The sequence below is a fragment of the Alligator mississippiensis genome, chromosome 8, assembly GCF_030867095.1.
Source record: "Alligator mississippiensis isolate rAllMis1 chromosome 8, rAllMis1, whole genome shotgun sequence".
NCBI lineage: Eukaryota > Metazoa > Chordata > Crocodylia > Alligatoridae > Alligator > Alligator mississippiensis.
In genome coordinates this window covers 2,430,665-2,446,687 of record NC_081831.1, presented here as the reverse complement: position 1 = coordinate 2,446,687, position 16,023 = coordinate 2,430,665, and the positions used below count along the sequence as shown (strand labels likewise).

At 49.9% G+C, this 16,023-nt stretch overlaps 2 protein-coding genes across 4 annotated transcripts in view; one reads left to right on the top strand and one right to left on the bottom strand.

Moving 5' to 3' along the window:
- Nucleotides 1–16,023, top strand: part of RPL38 (ribosomal protein L38) — a 548,453-nt gene that overhangs the window by 67,544 nt on the left and 464,886 nt on the right. The gene's annotated exons all lie outside the window — the stretch shown is intronic.
- The window catches only part of SLC39A11 (solute carrier family 39 member 11), a 213,338-nt gene that overhangs the window by 42,320 nt on the left and 154,995 nt on the right, over nucleotides 1–16,023 (bottom strand). For all 3 annotated transcript variants that reach the window (XM_014601992.3, XM_014601993.3, XM_019494416.2), the window contains exon 7: nucleotides 4,510–4,579. In XM_014601992.3, the coding sequence (XP_014457478.1) occupies nucleotides 4,510–4,579 (70 nt within the window). The remainder of the gene's footprint in view (nucleotides 1–4,509; nucleotides 4,580–16,023) is intronic.

Sequence of the window (16,023 nt, the reverse complement as noted above, 5' to 3'; positions counted from 1 at the left end):
TGCATGCACTCTCCTTTGAAATACAGGGAAAAGCAGAGCGAAGAACGGGCTCCGCTTCAAGCTACCATGCAGCTGAAAACGGGTTAGCCTCCACAAGAGCGGATGGATCAGAACTTGCAACGAAGAGGCAGGAGGATCCTTCAGTGAAGGCACAAGTCTGGGAGAAGCAGATCTGCGTCCAACTCGCAGTTTAGCCACAGGTGTCCTGCGAGACCTCCGAGCAATCACCCCAGTTGCATCTGTAAAAGGGCAGGTGCCCACAGCCACCCCCAAATTCATGGGCAGTGAAGGTGACCTGCATCTCCTGGGGCCTCAGTCAAATACTTGAGTAATACTCAAATGGAAAGATTCAATCCTTAGCATGGGACTGTGGTGATGGGGAACATAGCTACACACACAGGCACTAGCCCTCCGATGCGTCCAGGCATGGCTATTCACACCTGCCTGGGACACCAAGGGAAGGATGGTGCAAGGGTCTACTCATCCCCCCACTCTCCGCAGAGACTGAGCGGGTGATAGCTTGTGCACTGTGTGCCTCTCTTGGAGCTATTCTCAGAGCCTCCAACAGACCCAGCAATGCACCAGCTACCCTGACCGTCAGAGTCGCCCAATTATAACAATTCCAAGTTTCCACTTCAGTTTTCAAATGATGCGCTCTTCACAGCGCTTTAGGAGACGCTGATCTTTGCTGCAGAGAAAATTGATCGCTCCGAGGCTCCCGCACTTTGAGCCCTGACCAGCCATACTGGGGGCTGAAAACCAGGTGGTCCTGACATTTTGGAGAGGACGAGGCCACCAGCTTCATGTCCAAGAGCATCCCCTGGGCTTGTGCCGCGTCTTCGTTTTCACTGCTGGCCTTGGAAATTAATTAGATTTTTCTTCTTCCTTCTTGCTGATAGAAAATGCTCTGTGAAGCCTATGGGGAATCGAAGCATCGCTCTCCTGCCTGCATGAAATGCCTCCTCAGAGAGGTGCATTTGCCTTTCTCCCAGCACACGGCCAAAGGGACTGGCCTGAAAGCAGCTTTGCAAACCAACATGGTGCTTGTCACCATGCAATGCTCCTGCCCGGGCGCCTCCGGATGGGAACCGCCAGGACAGCGAAGCCGTGAACAATGGTATCGACAGCACATATCCGAGCTCACGCTATCAGCAGATGTGCGGGCTCCTCTCTCAGCCCTAATGGGCCTTTTCTCTTTGATAGCAAGCCTACAAAAGCAGCTCAGGGAGATTCTCAGTGAGACAAAGAAAATGCATCCTGAGACAGGGACCTGGCCACATCCAGCCCAGAGCTTTATTTTTTTTAAAGATACATTTTCCTGCTTGCCTTTCCTTATTGTATAGGTTTACATGGAATTTGCACAGACGTGCCAGCTTATACAGGGTGCAGCTGGTCTATGGTCCCATAAGGCCAAAGAGCTGCCCAAGTGATGGCACATCAGTTTTCCAACGAGTGAAACCTGGAGCTGGATCCTAGAGGACCTACTGCTGCTGGATGCGGCCATACGACCCAAATCCTCCTCGCCCATGACCTGAGGATCGGAGGTCTTTGTGCAAGAGCAGAAGGAGCTAAACCCATGCTCCCAAGCCAAGCACCAAAACAAGCCAGCTGTTAACTCTCCGTGCATGAATTATTCATTGCTTTCTGATCTAAATGATGCTGCACAGCGCGGCTGCCAGCCATTTCCAGCCACTGCCTTCCACTTCAGAGGTGCCAGCAGTTCAGGAGCAGATGAAGTAGTCCCCCATGTATAGTTAAGAGTGTTTGAGCATCCCAGCCACCACAATAGGAACAGATAAGCTCATAAGGAAGCACAAAGGCAGAAAACTAACTGCTCCACTTGCAGAGGCTACCCAGTCTACACACAGGACTTAAACACAACGATGCTCCGCAACACCTCGGCTGCTGTCAGCTGTCTCCTGCTGATGGATGGGAAGCACAAGTATTTCTGAGAACTCATCTTCGGGTAGCTCCAGCTGGCTATGCAAGCTCCCTCTCCCCTTCATGCCCAATGGTTACAACCTGTACAGATGTCACGAGTTTGAGTGGATTTTCTTTGCTAGTTTTCCCTGCAACTTCTGTTTGCTTCGTCTCCCTACAGCGCACGGTGACTTGAGAGTCTGGCATCGCTTGATTCCTCCAGGGCTCAGCAGTGACTTAAACATCTCAACCCTGGGACCCTTCAGCATTTGTGCAAGGATGACTGATTGGATCCAGCACGATCTCACTCTGTCTGCAGATGACACTGTTAAACAGATCGATGGCAATGGAGTTACTGGTGGTTTTTGTCAGCCCGCTAACTTTGCGCTTGGTATTTTGCAGGGCCAAGGTGCCAGCTTTCATCTAACGTGATGAATGCTGCTGTAAATACAGAGAAAGAACCAGCTGCTTCGAGCTTCTTTGCTTTTACCAAGCAGTCAATAAAGAAAAAGCCCTTTTGTTAACACATCTCTGGAGTCTCTACAGACTTTACGAGGAGTCTTTTATTCCTAAAGGTTAGAAAAAAGGAGGGTTCTGCAACCCAGCATATCACATCTTATTTTTCCCTACATGCAAATCCAGCCAAGACTATCAAACTAGCTTTACCCCCATGATCCCTAGGATCATTAGGGCTTGTTCCAGCAGATTACACAACGCGCGCTCTCTCTCCATATCATTAAAGCAATTTTGCAGGTTGTCTAGCGGATGAGGGTGCAAGAAAGCAGGAGCGACGGGCCCGAGCCCCTCGAGGAGGGAGGAGAGCTGATGCGACAGCTCCATTGAAGATGGCCTCAGCCAAATGCATTACGGAGACAAGGGGGCTTGGCGCTTGCCTTTTAATTCTCCTAAAAAACCTGAACTAGAAGCATACTTCTCTCTAATTTGATGAGGTGGTGGGTGGAGGAGACAGGGGCTGCAAAGAAGGAAAAAGAGCAGCAGTGGAAACCAGAGGCTGTGCAATGAGGACAACCCTAGCTCCATCCTCCAGCCGACAGATCTGCCCATTTCTCAGCTTTCTCTACCTACGTTGAAGCTTTGCCTTCCTCTCAAAAGTCTCCCATCCATGTAGCTCAAGGTACCAGACCAGATGGGCTGCTCTGCCACGGTTCAGCCATCACGTCACGTAGAGCGGCTCTACACGGGTACCAAAGGCAGGGCAAATTTGAAGTGGAGAGGAACAAGAGGCAATTTGAAACAGGAAAGAAGCCAGCCTAATGCTATCAAAGACCTTCTCAGCAAAACGCTCAGAGAGGAGACCGATGATGTCAAATGGATTCAGTGCCACCATAAATCACCGCTGCCCCCGCTGCACCTCAGGGGACCGTATTTCCACAAGAGCAGGCTAGAGACGTAGACGGAGCGAAGCAAGCAGAGCCGCGGCGTCATGTTTTGCACATTTGTGAACAAAACGGGGGACTTGCTCCCCCAGGCTCCAAGGTAATAAAGCTTCCCCTTAATGGGAAGCTGCCAGTCTCACCACCTTTGCTCAGCTGCATCCCGGGAGAGGACGGACAGACTGCCATCTCGGTGAGAGATGATGAATGAAATGCTAAAACCCCCCGGAGTAGGAGGAGCAGCAAGCACTTCAGCCTCGTCACATCAAACTCCTCCGTGCTGGAGACAGGCCAGCGAAGCTCAGCGGAGATAAGGAGGAGTTCAGTGATATTCAACTAAAGGGGGAGGGAAGGGGGGGTGGAAAAATTTGGCAGCCACTTTGAAAACAATCTCGTCTCCCACAAGCGAGATCCACACGCGTTCCCCATTCATCCCTGATGGGATGTGTGAATCCTCCCGAAGGGTTGCCCCGTGTTGGGGAAGCGGAGGCTGTTCTTTGGCTCAACGCATCCCAGCGTGCATGCGCTAGGCCAGGCATTTGAGCATCGTTGCTTCACAAACCCCTCCTGGTCCCGTTTGGGTACTGGAGGGACTTTTCTTCTTGAACACTTCCCTTTGATTTTCCTTTTGGGGGGATAAATCCCACTCAGAAAACACATCACCTCTTTAAAATGACCTCGCTCTACTGGCACGATGGCCTGGGCCTGTGTCTGTGCTACAGGAGACCCCCAAAGAGTGACTTGGGTTTCTGTTTTTTTGCATAGGGTTGGCACAGCCCAGGCAATGCCAACCCTACAGGCTTCTGACTGTGCTCAGCGGCCCGCTGGATTAGGCCCCTTGCAAGAAGTGAAACTCCAGTAACAGCACCAGCCCACCCGTCCCATAAATAGGTGCATCCTGTTCTTGAGTTTCTTCCTTTTATCTGTCCACTCAGCTCCATTTATCAGCCCGCCAATGCAGAAACAGAAAACACTTCCAGCGCCTGGGTAGCAGCAACCAACTTTTCCACTTGGTCTCGGACAAGCGCAGCCAGCGATAAGACTTCCTCCTGCTCACCTTTCTTGCACTGCTGCTTCCTGAATCGATTTATATCAGTCTAGGCCGGGCCGAAAAACTTGAGCATCAAATAGCAAAATGTTTCTAAGAGGCAAGAGGCTTTTATAGGACTGGTTCAGAAACACACGTGGTGCTTACCTGGCACTTTCGAAGGTGGCGGATGCCGACTTCCCGATGGCCCCAAATCCGACGCCAACAGCCAGTCCCTCTGCAACAGAGACGGGGAGAAAAAAAAGAAGACCGCAAAAGTTAGAAACCCAACTCAGCCAGGCAGCTGGTCTCAGCCTGTTCCTCTGGAGACATCTGCAAAGGGCACACAGATTTAAGTGAATTTGAAACCAGGGGTCTGGGCCCAGCTGTGCCCCTTCTGTTCCAGCCCTAATTTGGGGGGAAGGGGGAAAAAACTGTTAAAATCATGAAATTATTATTATTATTTTCATTTTGAACAAGATGCTCAGAACCAGGAGGCTTTACATGCTCCAGATTCATCCTTCCTTACGAGCGTATGCAGTTATAAGTGCCGGGCACCCATATTACACCCTGCATGGCCTTCTCTATCAGGAGCCCAAAACAATAGCATTGCTGAAAAGCTTCTATTTGCTGCAGAAGAGGGATTTTCTGTAGACAAGCATAGTCGTTTCTTAAGGAGATAACCACGTGCGATGCATGGAAAGGTTGAGATCGTTACGGTGTGCGTCTCCAGCATGCAGAAATCATCGGCAGCCACAGCCGAAATGCAACCTTGGTGAAGGATGCAAGGATGGGAGATGCAAACTGTGCTCAGCGAGTCAACCCTCATTCCTGTGTTTTAACTGGGATCCTCCAATAGTCATTAATACCAAGGATGGGATTTTCAGAGGTGCCAAGCACCAGCCTGAATGAGACCCTGCAAAACCTGCCCTCCCGCTGCAGCTCGAAGGTCCCCGGGTTTTTAAACAAAACCTGGCAGAAGCAGAGCTCCGCGAGCCGCCAAAACCCGCTCTCCTCAAAGCCTTGTGTCAAATAACGGCATCGCGAAGCCTTCTTTCCTGATGAGTTAGTGATGGCTCGATCGTTTCCTCAAGTCCCAGCACAAAGTCTGCGGTGACCGAGCGCCATGCCCATTGCACTCGTGGCCTGTGGTGCTGACAGTGCACGGGCACAGAGATACGAAGGGAAACCTGCTCTTCTCGGGGTTGTTTCTCAGCTTATTATCGCTGTTGTTGTTAGCGAAACACAGAAATTCTGCATCCCCGGCGGGGAGCCCTTCTTAGGTACAGTTGCTTCCCGACGGGGTTTTAAACCTGAGAGCAGTCTAATTACAGCAGTCATCCAGTCGAGGAGGCGAAAAAGGCTGTTAGTCTCCGTGCAGGTGTAGGAGACCTGCAATTTGACATTGTAATGTCTCCTGGGCTCCACTCCCAGGGGAGAGCCTTACAGGACCTCCTGGATAATTAGCGAGCTCTTTCCAGTTCTCCCCGACTTCCTTCGCTCTCCTCCTCGCCTCGGCCGCGCTTTTATCCTTTTTTCAAAAACACAGAAAGCATTTCTCCCAAGTTTCAGAGCACTGCAACCTTTGCTGCTTCAAATCCACTCCTTTTTTCTCACGAGCCCTTTTGCCACCGCTCCTCTCCGAGAGGGAGAGGGAAAAGAACAAAAAATTCAATTAAAACTGCTGATATGGTTGGATACTGGAATGGAAGAGGGTTTTATATAACACAAGGAAGAGATGAAGTGTCTGGCCCTATATATACTGCATTGGCATCTTGACACGACGTCCATGATGGACCTTCTGGTACAGTTAGGTATGACCTAAAGATGATGAATATCTCCCTGAAACTTAGCTCCGGTAGTTAGAGACTGGGGTGGGAAAATCTCAAAAGAACAGGAACTTTTACAGGCTTTGTGGTCCTTTGCATTGCTGGAAAACATACAACCTGCCTCGTGGTATTTGAGCATTTCTATTTCTCTGTAAAGTGAAAATGCAAAGGGGCACATCGCTTGCTACTCTCTTGGGACCACCTGAAGCTCTGGTTTGCATTTTGGACACATGTTTAGGATAGGGGGAGAGAAAAGCAACCCAGCCTAACTGCACGTCTGCACAGCTGTAAGCCTTTAAGTGTCCATGGAAAAGTTGTGCTGGTAAAGCCATGCCGTAAAACAGAGCTGCACCCTGAGATGCGAGGCAAGCATAATGAGCACATTAAAATGCCACAAAACAGCCTTTGTGCTTGTGCAGAATGGAAGACTATTCTCCCTGGAATATACACACAACATGAACAGAGATCTGACAGGAGGCTGCTGTTTCCAAATAGTTTGCACCTGCACATGATGAAGGACTCTGAACATCTCTGCTTTGCATTCACCCAGCAGGGCTGGCAGCTCTGCAACTCTGCATTTAAAATAAAAACCCTCAAATTAAATGCCTAAGAGCTGTGTCCTTTAACAACACTGTCGATCTGGCCTTACCCTTTTGAAACATAAAAAGGAAGCCAAGGAACTCGGACCCCACAGAGAGCTGAATTACGGGACAGGCCGACAGGGGGGAAGAAACGTGCACCGCGCTTCAGGTTACAAAGCAGGAGACTCCAGGAGCAAAAGCACCTTGGTGGTAAAAATTAATGAAAGTCAAGTACAAATTACATATGCCCAGGAAACATAAATAACGGGAAATCAAGATCAACAGATGGTGCATGAACGGCATAGTGGGAGGGAGAGCCGCGCAGTGACGGTAGCTGCTGTAATGCACACCAGGTGCTCGACCAGAAAGTGCAAATTAGAAAGGGAATTAGGAATGGAAACAGGCAGCAGCCACAGGTTCGCTCCGTGCATGGCTTCAGGAGGCGAGAAGCTGAAAAGAGGAAATGCCTGTGTGATGGCAAATGGAGAAGCAGTCCCAAAAGCATCCAGCCTGCAAAGTGCACCCACTGCTCTTCAAAGGGCAGGCAAGATGAGGACTCGGACACTTGGTGGAAAGACACGTGTGGCCCCTCCCCTTCAAAAAGCTCCTATATATTGCATGTCCAAACACAAGTCCACTTGCATGTGCGCACAGCTCCCTAGCAATTAGATTTATTTGAACTACTTCATCTTGGAAAAGCCACGGGGATTAACAGTACAGCAGCAGCACCACCTTCGGTATTTTTAGGCACTTTTCATAAGTGATGTCGAACCAACCCAACTGGCTGCCTCTTCGGCAGGACTCGAACAGCCACGAAAGGATGTTGCGATGACTCCGCATTCTCCGAAGTCAGGCCTGTGTTGAAAATACCCAAAGCAGCTTCTCTTATGCAGTCAGATACAAAAGCAACCCCCTGGATTAACTTTTCAGATGAGAGGGACGCTGAGTCTGGTGCTGGACATATCGCACTGAGAAGGGCAATGGGCGACGGTCTCTTTACGCGCTACAGACCCGCGGCAGCTTACAAAGAGAAGCCGTGAAACACTAAATACTGCTGTCATCGGGGATGGCCTTCCCAATGTTGCAAGGGCTTGGTGCTGACATGGGCAAGGGTCGAGCCCCTGCTGTAGCAGAGACGGCACCTCCGCCCGAGGACCCTGGGGATGAGACCAGCAGCTGCAACTACCCTGGACCGCTCCTTCTCCAAAACCCTGCAGTCCCGGCCATTTTGAGGGCTGTTGGCCTCCCTCCTACAGCCTTTGTGATGCAGGCAGCTACCCGCTAGGTCTTGCAATGCATTTCACACTCAGAAATGACAATCCAATAGCCCTGTTTCATGGAGAGATGAGGGAAGATGGACATAACGGGGGGCAAAAAGGAGGTGGGCTTCACTGGCCAGCCACTGCTACCTGCTTATCCCCCCGGGAAGTGGCAGGAGAAGATAAACCATGACAGCTTAGACCTCAGTGCAAGAGATGTATGCCACGACACTTCACTTTCCACTTCCAACAGAGCAATGGCCTGCATGGGTGCAGTTGTCATATAGCAGCTGGCATGCAAGAAAAACTTTCCCCCCTGCTATATTGCTTACATGCCCGTACCGGAGGAATCGGTCCAAAGCAATTCTGGGTATTGTGGGCTATTCCAGGCTTTGCAAGAGCAAGCAGCAGCCAGCCCTGAACATTTCTACTCTACTATGTATTTTTCACAGAGCCAACAGAATAAATACAGTACCAGCTCAACGTCAAGCCGCTCTTTGATTTTCTTTTCTGACCGGAGAACCAGGACGTACTGTCCCTGGAAGGAAGAAGCACAAATAACTGGTTGTACCCTAGCAATGCTCTTTTCTGTGACATTTTAGTGCAAAAAGCCGTCGGGAACTAGCCAGGAGGAATTTTATCTGTTGTCTTATTGCATCCACAGTGAAACCCCTCTCCAAAATCTTGAACCACCGTTGTCTACAGGTTTGCCACGTACTTCACTGAGCCCCCAGCCTGAAAAACAGCCAATACCTAATATGTTGCACGCCACGTTATCTTATAGTCTAACATTTTTATGGCTTAAAACACTTATTCCTGGCTGGAAAAATGGGAGATCTGTTATATAATCATGAGTTGGATTAAAAAAAACAAAATACCAACTCACTCTGTCATTCCCAGTGAAATGCCTATGCTTTTGAGCCCTCTCATTTATGATGAACGAACGAAGCCATCTTCCACCCGTGCATTGTTCCCAAGCTCGCGTTCTTTGTCTGTAATAATGCGGTAATGTCCGTGATCTCTTTTCAAGGGTTATGGCTTGTGCTGGGAGAAAACGGCACGATCTGCTGCTTACGCCCGACTCTCGGTTCAGCTCGTGACCTGCCCGGGTGAGAAGTCAGGAGCCCCCATCTCCGCGTGGCATCAAGGGCCAGTGGCTGCGTGCCAGCCCAGGGAGCACGAAGCAACATCGGAAAAGGAAAGAGGGGGAACGCAAAAACACCTGGCTTTTTAAATATGGACTTCACCGTCTCTGCGTGACACGAAAACCACCTACACGCCGGGAAACCGCGACGGCTCTCCATAGCAATATCAGATTGGGCCGCCTGGTTCCCACAAGCAAGGTCGCCAGCTCGAGAGCAAATCCTGCACGCTTACTTAAGAAAGGGTGTTTGCACTATTTTTCTCCTCCAGTTCTGACTGATTCTGCCAGGCTCCTTAACAAAAAGGCCTTCACCTTCGGGTGTTTTTTTCTTTCTCTTTCCTTGATTGGCATAGCCCTGGAAAGGCTCTGACGAACAGGGCGGCAGTGATTGATTCTTTCATTACCCTGATCAACCGAGGAGGGAAAAGGGAAAGCAGTAAACAGAAGGGAACATTACCAAGGGTTGCAAATAAAGGGCATCCTGGGTTAACGTGTGTTTCCTTGTTGCTGGATCACTGCATCCCGAGAACGGCTGATGTGAGAGGAGGTGGCACAGCGAGACTGCACAGCCCCTCCGGGGGAGGATGCACAGCCTGAAGGATGGCTCGCACGGGGAACAAGGTGGAAGGGGGTACAAACCCCCCCCATTACTTTGGCAGGTGCAGGATACTCCGCTGGTGCCTGTTATTCCTCCTCTCCTTGCTTGTTCACACCCACGACACGAGGAAACGCTTTCTCTCCTATTACTTTCTGTGGGCACGTCTACACATGCACTTTAATGCGCATTAGCTTATTTTAATGCGCGTTAAAACAGCACTAAAAAGAGTGGGCATTTATACCCATACTCCTTGGGCCCGCGATATGCTGGAGATCCGCCACTTTGGAGCAGACTCAATTAATCGAGTCTGCTCCGCACGCGAGCCAAGGCAACTGTGCTGCGCCGCGTGCAGTGCTATAAGTGGCGAAATGCACGTCAGCGCAGAAAATGGCGGCGGTGTCCTTTTGAATTAAAGCACCTCCAAGGTGTTTTAGTTCAAAAGCGCGCCGCTGCCATTTTCTCAGCACTGATGCACATCTCACCACTTACACAACTGCAAGTGTTGCAGCGCTGGGCAGTTTTCAAAGCACCCGGCACTGCAGTGCTTGCATGTGTAAAAATGCCCCGTGCTTTTTAATTAATTCACATTAAAATAAGCTAACACACATTAAGCATCACTTAAAGACTATGCTTTTTAGTTAATGCACATTTTCCTGGTACTTCACAATGGAGGTACTAGATTTAATGCGCATTAACTAAAGCATGTGAATGCACGTGTAGATGCGCCCTGTGTTAACTTTGAGCCCCGTTCCACTTCTGTTCATTGATTTTAGCAACAGGATAGTGGCCTGGAGAAGCCCCGTTCCATGCTACAGACCAGAGAGCAACCTTCAGCGCTGCTTCCCCCTCGTGGCTACAGGACGGCAGTTCGCGCCGAGAGAAGAAGGTGCCCATTACACGAAGCCAAAGCCCATTCGTGCCAAGACAGGGACTCCTAAAGCTCCCCACCATGATTCAGTACCTGCAGGAGATGACTTCTCTTGAAAGGTTTAGAGCACGGGGCTGTATAATTCAGCTTCCTTGTTCAAACTGTGGGCTGAGAGGCTTCCTAAAGCCCCCTGCACCTGCAGGACAGCTCAGATACCAAAATGCAGAGGTCTTTACCAATCCAGTTCGTCACTACACCTTGTGTCACTCACTCCCCAGGGGTCGAAAGCTGGAAGACTCAGAAACCGAGCGGTGAAATGCAATGCACATTGGCAGATAACTACTTCCCTGACACGACGGTCCCTGCACGGGGCTGGGATCTCGTGTTTGCAACAAATAACAAGCGTGGTAAGAAGACAGCAGGTGTGTTCAGAGACTCCGAACGGTGAAATGAAAGAGGAATGGTAGCTCAAATAAGAGCCACTCCTCACACCTGTTCCCAGCATGGGGTGCTCACTGTAGTCATGGATCCACCGTCAGTCTTGCTAAGCATCATGACACCCTGGAGCACATCACTCCTCGTCGGAGCTGAACAACTGCTTCCAAAACAACCTGGAGTCTTTGCTGTGCTGGGGTGGAAGAGTTATGAAAATATGAGTCCTGCCAGGCTGTCAGGCTCGACCACCAAGCAGTTATCAGTTCTTCACGTACTAGGACACCATTTCCTGCATCTAACTTTAGCCCTTTTACCTGCAGCTAACTCTGACATGTGCTGGACCATCCCTGAAAAAGTACATTCAAGCAACCCCTCTTGGGCTAGCGGTGCAACAACCCATCCCCATCACCGAGCCACCGAGAACAGGGAAAAACAGGGGTGCACTGAAGGGGCCAAGGAAAATACAGACTGGATCCCTGAGAAAATCCTGTATAACTACCCTACGCTGCAGACTATTCTCCAAAGAGAAGGGAGGCTAGAGCTGGAAGTGCAGGATCTGCACATACATGTCCTCCTTAGACAGGAGCCCAGACCGGGACCGCCGTACTGGTCCTGGGGACAAACAGACAACAGGCCCCAGTGCTGCTGATTTGGTTTGTGGGGTGTTTTTTTACCAAAATAAAGCAAAATGCAGCCTTTACCATGAGGATACTTAGAGTTAGCCAAAGCAAAAGGATTCTTTCTTCTTTCTTAGACTTGGGCAACTTTATATTTCAAGATGTCTTTATCCCAATAGTGCATGGGATCATGGACTAAACCCGCACTAACTCACTCAGGGTCAACGCCAATCCCCTTGGATCATCGTGTCTTTGGCAGAGAGGTTTTCACCCTAGCTCAAACACCAAGATCGAAATAAGACAGGAGGATCACTCTGTAGAAAAAACACTAGGAGCTAGTAGGTAGCAGCTTATAACAGACGACAGCTCCTGGGGCCCAGATAAGAACCAGTTATGTCAGCCAGCATATAATGAACTATTGTGTGGGATGCCACATGCACACGAACTTGGGCACCGTAACGTTCAGAGGGATGTGCTTTGTGGTGTCAAAGACCAGGTTACCATTGCTAACAGCAATGGTACCCACAGGGCATCTGGTCCAACCCCCAGGATCCTTCGCAAGCCGGCGCATGGAGCAGGAGCGCAATCGGATCGAGTCCCTGTATTGATGTGTTCACACAAATACTCACAGCTGGCTCCCACCTGAATTTGCAATGCAAACAGGTAGAAGCTGGGCACGCCTCACAATAAATAGTCCAGGTGGCATCTGGGGTGAGATGCAGTTGAGAAGGAATGAGAGCCGCTGTGGGGGTCCGACCTTGAGAGGACACTGCTAAGTTAGGAAACCAGAAAGGTCCATCTGGAAGAGAGGTGGGTGAATGATTACTAGAAGCCGCATACTGACAGGTCTGGGAAGAAGGGGCTGGAGACCGGGGGGATTTGGAGAGAATCTCAGTCCTAGTGCACAGATGTAGCAAGGCTGTTTCTGGCTGAGAAAGAGAATAATGTCCACCCTACCGGAGAAGCAAAGAAGGTGGAAGGCAGAGCGGACCGCAGGGAACGGCCTGAAAAAAAAGGCAGTGAGGAAGGTGCAGAGAAGAATACTTTTGCTGGAACAGATGGGAAACCAATACAGGTTTGATGATTGGGGGAGACAGAGAGAGAGGCCCCCGCTCCAGGGTGCAGTGCATGAAGCTCCCACATAGTGAGCAGACCCCACGTTGGGCCCGTGGACGCTGAGCACAGTGGGGAGAAGGTGGAGGCTGGAAGGCGAGCCCTCAAGCATCATCTTCATGGACCAGACATCCTCTGTGAGCCTAGGGAAGAAAGAGAGGAGAGAAGAAAAGGGAGAGCCAGGCTGCAAAGTCCAGAGGCAGAAGGGAGCTCATTGGCGGGTATTAAAACGAAGCAATTAGATAGGTAGGTGGAAAACCAGGAGAGCACAGAAGTGGGTAGCCAGGAGAGATGGCAGAGCCAAGCGAGGCTTTGAGCAGAGGATAGAGGGAGTCCCAGATGGATGAGAGAAGGGGTTATATTGCACCACACAGTTCATGTGTGTCAGGCAACTTCAGTGCCCAGAGACTGGGCTGAGGTCTGCGCAGGAATGGGGTCTGCACGACACGTCGAAAGCTGATGATAAATAACTGGATTAAAGGAACATGCTTGTGGACCATAAGCCCAGGGAGATGGAGCTGGCGGGGAAAAGGGCTCCATGCATCACACTGCAGCACTTGCACCCTCGTGGTCACCTCCCTCTCCTTGAGCCCAAGGCATTTCTACTCTCTAAGAGGTTTAGGAGGAAACAACACCCACCCCTCAGAGCCCAGCAAGGGAAGCTGGACCAACTTGGCATTGAGAGTGGCAGCTGCTCCTTCACTTTTATTTTTCAGACCATTTTAACTGTTCTTCCCACTTTATTGTCATTTCACTTCGTTATTGTATTAGCAGAGTCTCTTAAACTCTCTGCCTCAGTTTCCCCATCCACAGGATAGCAGCACTAAACTAATCCACAAGGATCAGTGCTTGTTAAGTGATCTGAACCCTGGCAAGCGCTCCGCCAGTGCAATTACAGCATGGCAGAAGAGAGAGTAACTCCTGTGTAAGTTTGGGGGTAGTAAAGAACGGTTTGGTTGTTCAATCAAACCCCTAATTAAGCCTCCCATACCCATCTGCATAATCAAGAGAAGGACATTAACTCAACCCCCTAATTTTCCCTCCCAGGCTCGCTTCCATAATTGATAAATACAGGGATCAGATACACTTAAGATCATTTGAGGTTGGCAATACCACGGTTTCCCCGCCTGCTTACCGAGCTGGAAACATGGTCGTGCCCTGCACAACCCGCACTGGGAGCCCCGAACGCCATTGACTGCAATCGTCCTTGATGCAGAACCAGCTCAAACACGCCTCGCACACGCACAATCCTTTCGGAAATGCAACATGCAGAAGCGGCACTTATTTGACAACCTGTGCAAAGATGCTGAGGTTTCCTCGTAAGGAACAAAAAGCCACGTCAACAGATCTGCTGACATTTGAAGTAGCGTATATTTTACAGGCTGGTGTCTGTACCCATCTCTTGGAAGCCTGGAACGGGCACACGGTTCTTCTGTATCTGTGCCTGATGGGGTGTTCAGCAAGGGACACTCAAGACCACTGGTCTAATAAAAGACCTGGGGGAGATAGTGGGCAATAAGTTGAATAGGAGCCAGGAGGGTGGCCTTGTTGCCAAGAAGGCTAAGGGCATCCTGGGCTGCATCAGTAGGAGCATTGCAGCAGATCCAGGGCAGTGATCCTTCCCCTCTATTCAGCATTGGGGAGGCCACATCTGGAGTCCTGTGTCCAGCTGTGGGCCCCCCACTGCAGAAAGGATGTGGACACATTGGAGAGACTCCAGCGGAGGGCAATGAAAATGGTTCAGGGGCTGGAGGACAGGACTGATGAGGAAAGACTGAGGGGAACTGGGCTTATTTAGCTTGCAAAAGAGAAGACCGAGGGGGATTGAATAGCAGCTTTCACCTCCCTGCAGGGGGGCTGCAAAAAGGATGGAGCTGGACTGGTCTCAGTGGGGGCAGACGACAGAAGGAGCAATGGGCTCAAGCTGCAGCAAGGGAAGTTGAAGTTGGATATTAGGAAAAACTCTCTCACTACGAGGGTGGTGAAGCACTGGAATAGCCTACCCCAAGAGGCTGTGGGAGCTCCATCCTTGGAGGTTTTGAAGACCCGGGTAGACAAAGCCTTGTCTGGGATGATGTAGTTGGGGCTGGTCCTGCTTGCAGCAGGGGTTGGACTAGATGTGACCTCCTGAGGTCCTTCCAACCCTCATTGCCTACGATTCGATGATAAGTGCTGGTCTGCTGTAATCAGGCCGTCCCAGAGTGCTGAGCTGCGCATGCATCTCAATGCATTACTACAAACAATCTCTTTGTAAGCATCTAAAAGATAACACGATGATACAGAACAGCCAACACAGATTTGTCAAGGGCAAGTCATTGCAAAACAACTTAATTTCCTTCTGTGACAGGATCACGGGTCTTGCGGGCAGAGGACAAGCAGGAGATGTGATGCATCTCAGCTGTCACCAGGCTGTTGACACTGTTCCTTCGTGACAACTTCTTCAGGAAATTAAGGAAATACCACGTAATGGAAGGCAGGTACACAACACAACTGGTTGGAGCAACATCTTCAAAGCCTGCTCATCCCTGGCCCGCTCTCAGATGGAAAGGATCTACCGAGCGAGGTTTCCCCAAGGTCTGTCTATTCAATATTATCATTAGCGAATTGGATGATGGAATAGAAAACGCATTTATTAAATTTGCAGACAATGCCAAATTGGGACGGGTTGCAAGCACTTTGGCAGACAGGATTAGAATTCAAAATGATCTTGATAAATTGGAGAGCAGGGCTGAAATAAATAGGAGGAAATTCAATAAAGACAAGTGCAAAGTACTACACTTAAGTGGAGATCATCAACTGTACAAATTCAATATGGGCCATGCAGCCCTTTTGCAGAGGACTTGGAAGATATAGCGGATCCGAACAGCCGGCAGTCCCGAGCGCGGATCTGCTCTGACCACTGGACTGATGGCAAGAGGAAGATGGCTGTAAGAGATGGTGCCTGGAGGTCTGGAAGGAGAGTCTTTGCCGTCAATTATTTATCAGCGGTGACACTAAAGGCTCAGAGAAGGACAATACAAGGGAAAAAAATCAATGAGAGATTCACTGAAGAAAGATTTCTTTCCTTTGAAGGCAAAGGATCAATGAAAGCAGGGACTTTGGCTTGGTGTCATTTCTTTAAAGAAGCAATCAAATATTTAAACTGAAAGAGAAGCTGAGGCAGCTCCAGACAGACACCACCTTGTATTCAGAGCACACACAAAGAGGTGCACGTTGCCATTGATGATGGGGATTGATG